The sequence below is a fragment of the Lactuca serriola genome, chromosome 8, assembly GCF_051521515.1.
Source record: "Lactuca serriola cultivar US96UC23 chromosome 8, Lser_US96UC23_V15, whole genome shotgun sequence".
Lineage (NCBI taxonomy): Eukaryota > Viridiplantae > Streptophyta > Magnoliopsida > Asterales > Asteraceae > Lactuca > Lactuca serriola.
This window is the reverse complement of record NC_136415.1, coordinates 131698474-131703143: the sequence shown is the minus strand read 5'-3', so window position 1 is coordinate 131703143 and position 4670 is coordinate 131698474. Positions and strand designations below refer to the sequence as shown.

The 4670-nt window shown below is 30.6% G+C and overlaps 1 protein-coding gene across 2 annotated transcripts; it reads left to right on the top strand.

Annotated features, from left to right (window-relative positions):
- Nucleotides 1–1282: 1282 nt before the first annotated feature.
- LOC145069210 (putative tRNA 2'-phosphotransferase) lies at nucleotides 1283–4206 on the top strand. Of its 2 annotated transcripts, XM_079016162.1 has the most exons (7): nucleotides 1285–1717; nucleotides 1822–1969; nucleotides 2530–2619; nucleotides 3019–3073; nucleotides 3594–3716; nucleotides 3797–3853; nucleotides 3933–4206. In XM_079016162.1, the coding sequence occupies exons 2-7, from the start codon at nucleotides 1841–1843 to the stop codon at nucleotides 4055–4057; spliced, it is 579 nt and encodes a 192-aa protein (XP_078872288.1). In that variant the 5' UTR covers nucleotides 1285–1717; nucleotides 1822–1840; the 3' UTR covers nucleotides 4058–4206. The 2 variants fall into 2 exon arrangements, with proteins under 2 accessions (XP_078872289.1, XP_078872288.1); XM_079016163.1 differs by lacking the exon at nucleotides 3594–3716 and having other exon boundaries at nucleotides 1283–1717.
- The last annotated feature ends 464 nt before the right edge of the window (nucleotides 4207–4670 follow it).

The following is a 4670-nucleotide window of genomic DNA, read 5'->3' as shown; positions in this document are numbered from 1 at the left end:
GATTCACAACATGCCAACTTAGATAGATTTTAAACCATGTGATTGAAATATGGAAATTATGGACTATAAGCAATAGTTTTTCTCTTGGTGATAGTGAAGAGTATCGACATCATATGTGGTTGGATTTACATACAAGTTATTAGGCGTTTTGAAGAATATGCAATGATTGAATATGACTTTTTAAATAACATGAGTCACTCGCTAAATTTCTTTGGAGCAAGTTTTGTGACATTTGAATATTGGCTTACAATGTTGGACAATAGTTTTTTCATTGCTAACAAAAAAATGGATCTATAATGGCCTTGGTCCTCAAGACATCATAAATCACACAACTATAGTTATCACCCAAGTTAACAGTTGTTATTATATGAATGTTGATTTACTATCACAGTGTTATGATGATTGAGAAAACATGTATATATTAAATGTCACCATTTCATCACGTTATATAATAATTGTAATATTTAGAGGCTTCATTTATATAAAAATCAATAAAAGTAAAATTACATTTTATTACTATTATTTATTTGAATGTTAGTATCAATGTTCTTTTAATAATAATAATAACTATAAAAGAAAATTCAACACAATCTAATAATAGCGAAGCATTGTGTCAACAAATAGGATGTGGGTTGGAAATGGTACAACATAATTTTTTCAATTAATATTTGAAATAGTAAATTTTAAGTATACTCACATAACCCCACAATTGATGAAAATATATCATCGTCTTACTTTGTTAAAAAATACTACTAACATTTAATAAATTTGAATTAAATTTTACTAAAAAATACTTAATACCTAATATATATATATATATATATATATATATATATATATATATATATATATATTCCTCAGTCTCGAACAGCTCATCGGGGGCATTATTAGCTCCCGAGGCTTACGTTTGGCTCGAAGGAGTCTCACCAAACGCCCATGAGCTTCTGGACTGAGTGGTCGTCATTTACCCAACCAGAAATCAAGCGGGTAAGAAGGAGAGAGCAATTTTAATCCCATAACCACAAGATATACAAATTTTACTAAAAAATACCTTTTATATATATATATATATATATATATATATATATATATATATATATATATTGACCTCAGAAATAATATAGTTTTATATTTTGATGGTATATAATTTAAAATAAAGTTAATATGGATATGGATTTATAATATAAAATAAAGTTAATATGGATAAGGATTTATAATAAAAATATAAAATAATGAAAAGTTTGGTAAACTTAAGGATTGGTTAACACAATTGACATGCGCGAATCTTGATACAATTTTAAGAACTGTTTCGTTGGTTGATAGTATATAGCAAATTAGCAGCTCCCTTGGGTCCATGTTCGTGTAGATGGGAATAATTCAAGTTTAATTTGCATATGGAAGTATGGAACTGGAATCGGAATGGGAATCGATCCCCCGCGTGGAATCATATTGTTATGTCGGTGTCAACACCCGTTGACGGAGTCTGGTCAAATGACAGTGTTGACGACACCAGCAGGCAGCACTGCTTACTTTAGGAATCCTGCCTTCTTACTTCTTCTTCACTTCCATTTCAATCACACACTTGCATTGACATTACCCTTCCAACTCTCTACTCATCAAGTTTCCAGAACTAACCTCCATCGATCACGGGTTCCCTTAACAACGACACTAGTGGTGGTGGTGGGGAAGATAGAATTGATGCTCTTGGAAGGCTCTTGTAAGTAATTAATTTTCTTAATGTCAGCTTCTTTTTTTGTATTTCTTTGACATTCTGATTTAATTACTTCATTCGATTTGGAATTAATTGTTTATACAAATCAGGACCCGTATCCTGCGACATATGGCTTCTGAGCTGAACTTAAAGATGAGGAGTGATGGGTATGTCAAGGTTCAAGATCTATTGAGACTTAACATGAAGACATCCGCCAATATTCCAATAACTTCTCATACTTTTAATGATATTAAGGAGGTAACTCCCATCTCTCTGCTGACTGTTTTTATCTTTCCATTGTTCCAATAACTTCTCATACTTTTGAATTTTGATGATATTATATTTTTTTCCATGTTCATGTTTTGTAAGTGTTTTTATTTGTGGGGATGGTGAAAGGTTTCTTGTTAGGAGAACTATTGACATCAATTATTGTAAATGGAGTAAATTACTAAAATCGTCCTTTATTCAAAATTACACGTTTGGTCTCTAACCTTTTTTTTTCATCCGATTTTGTTACGTTTTCCGTCTCTATGGTTTGGTAATAATTGAACGTTTGGTCCCTAACTTTATGTATGTAAAGGACGAAAAACGCAACAAATCAAACCACAGAGACGACCTGAGTGCACAAAAAAGTTAGGGACCAAACGTGCAATTTTGACCATACCATAGGGACGATTTCAGTAATTTACTCTTGTAAATGTTTTGGTCTTTTATTTATTTTATATTTATTTGTGGGCTCTACCACATTTGTTAGTTTTTTTGTTGTGTGTTCTAATTCTTCTTTTGATTTTTATCTGGTTGTAATTAATATACGTTAGGCTGTAAGATTGGATAACAAGCAACGGTTTAGCTTGCTTGAAGAAAATGGGGAGCTTTTGGTTCGTGCAAACCAAGGTCATACACTCATGGTAATGTATACTTCATCAGTTCATTGTGATGCAAAAAATAGCAATGTATATTATTATTTCATTTCTTGTTATTACAACATTGCACTTTGAAAAAAAATCTATCCAATTATAGCAATATCATACAAATATTAAATATAAAACATTTTTACTAGTATAATTAGATAAAATTTTAAAAATATAATATCCAGAAAAGAAAAAGATTGAAAGTGCAATGCCATAATTGGATGTATATCTTAAAGTAAAATGTTTAATAATGTATATTTTTTTATTTTGAAAGTATAATGGTGTAATAGAAAGAAATGGAAGCGTGATGCTAGCTATAATATACAAATAAATGAAAGTATGTTGCTATTTCTTGCGTTCTCTCATAAAAGTTATACTATCTGATTGGACTGACAGTTGGTTGAAACTAAAAGTTTACTTAAACCCATCCTCTCATCTGAAGAATATTCTGGTAATGACATTCTACTTATCACACATTTTACAATTTAGTCTCTTTTTCTTCCTTTGTTCATCGTTTTTTTTAGTAAATTACACGAATGGTCCCTATGGTTTGGGGTAATTTGCGAGCTTGGTCCCTAACTTATTTTTTTTAACTCGAAAGGTCCCTACTATTTGTTTTTATTACACGTTTGGTCCCTACTGTTTGTTTTTGTTACGTTCTTGGTCACTGTCTTAACTAAAAAGACTATTATTTAAATAGGGAAAAATAGTGGGTTATGTAAGGTAGGGTGAGAGGGTGGGGTTGGGGGTGTGTTTATTTAAATAAATTAAAAAATCAATGGCAAAAATAATCTTTTTAAGTAACACAGAGACTAAGCACGTAACAAAAACAAACAGTAGGGATCTTCTGAGTTAAAAAAATAAGTTAGGGACCAAACACGCAAATTACCCTAAACCATAGGGACCATTCGTGTAATTTAGTCTTTTTTTTTTTTTTTGTGTGTGTGTGTGTGTGTTTTATTATTGTCCAGTTTGTATACATGGAACCTACAAAGAGAAGTTAAATTCAATCTTGGAAAATGGTCTTAAACGCATGAAAAGGCTACATGTACATTTCTCTTTTGGATTACCAATCGATAATGAAGTAATTAGTGGTAAAATTTTCCGTTCTTGCATATATTTTTTTTGAACGGGAAAATATTGGTGATAAAATTTGAAAAAATCATTTTTGCAGGGACGAGGAGGGATGCTAACATCTTGATCTATCTTGATATTAGGAAAGCCATCAAAGGTACTCACTTTTTCAAATCAAGATAAAATTACGTATTTGCCCTCTCATTGATAGAAAGTATTTGGGTGGGGTTTTTCAGGGGGGATGAAGCTTTACATATCGGACAACAAGGTGATCCTAACAGAAGGTTTTGAGGGTGTTTTCCCTGTCAAGTATTTTGAGAGGATAGAGTCATGGCCAGATAGGAAGCTTATACCTTTTTAATACACTCTCATCATCAACTGAAGTAAGCATCATGATTTTGACATTTGTACATGTCGAATATATCTCAAAAGAAGGATGTTTAATTGGTTTACATGTTTTGTTATGTTTGTCTTATTTAATATAATATGAGAACAAATAAAGTTTTGATCTTTTATCTTGTTCGAAATAAAGGGGTGAAATAAATATACAAATATCATAAATTTTGATCTTGATGCAAGATAACTTTTAGTAGAAAACTGTGTGATAATACTTGAAAGTTAGAAGGATAAGAATGATCGCATGGTTGTTAAACCAATTACAAAAGTAAGGTACAAAGGGATATAGCAATAGCTATTTGCTAAATTGATTATGTTTGAAAGACAAATATATCAAGATACGCAAAAATGTTTATCATAAAATAACCACCTAACTGGCAGTGACACTGAATGACTTTTTCGAACATTAAAATTGCGAATTTTTATTATTTTTGCAAGGTTAATATATTTTTCGCAAGGATGAAATAATCTTGAAATTGGTTAACATAAATATTTCTTAAAAATATAAACAAAATAAATTGTAGCAAAATGAAATGGTTAAGGTGTATGGTTTCTAAGAACATTGTTGTGGTTTCAAA

Excerpts from the sequence above, each read along its gene's own strand:
- LOC145069210 (XM_079016162.1), top strand. The coding sequence starts at position 1,841 with ATGGCTTCTGAGCTGAACTTAAAGATGAGGAGTGATGGGTATGTCAAG. Across the intron at positions 3,074-3,593 it reads CTCATCTGAAGAATATTCTG|TTTGTATACATGGAACCTAC; the intron begins GTAATGACATTC and ends ATTATTGTCCAG. Across the intron at positions 3,854-3,932 it reads TATTAGGAAAGCCATCAAAG|GGGGGATGAAGCTTTACATA; the intron begins GTACTCACTTTT and ends GGGGTTTTTCAG.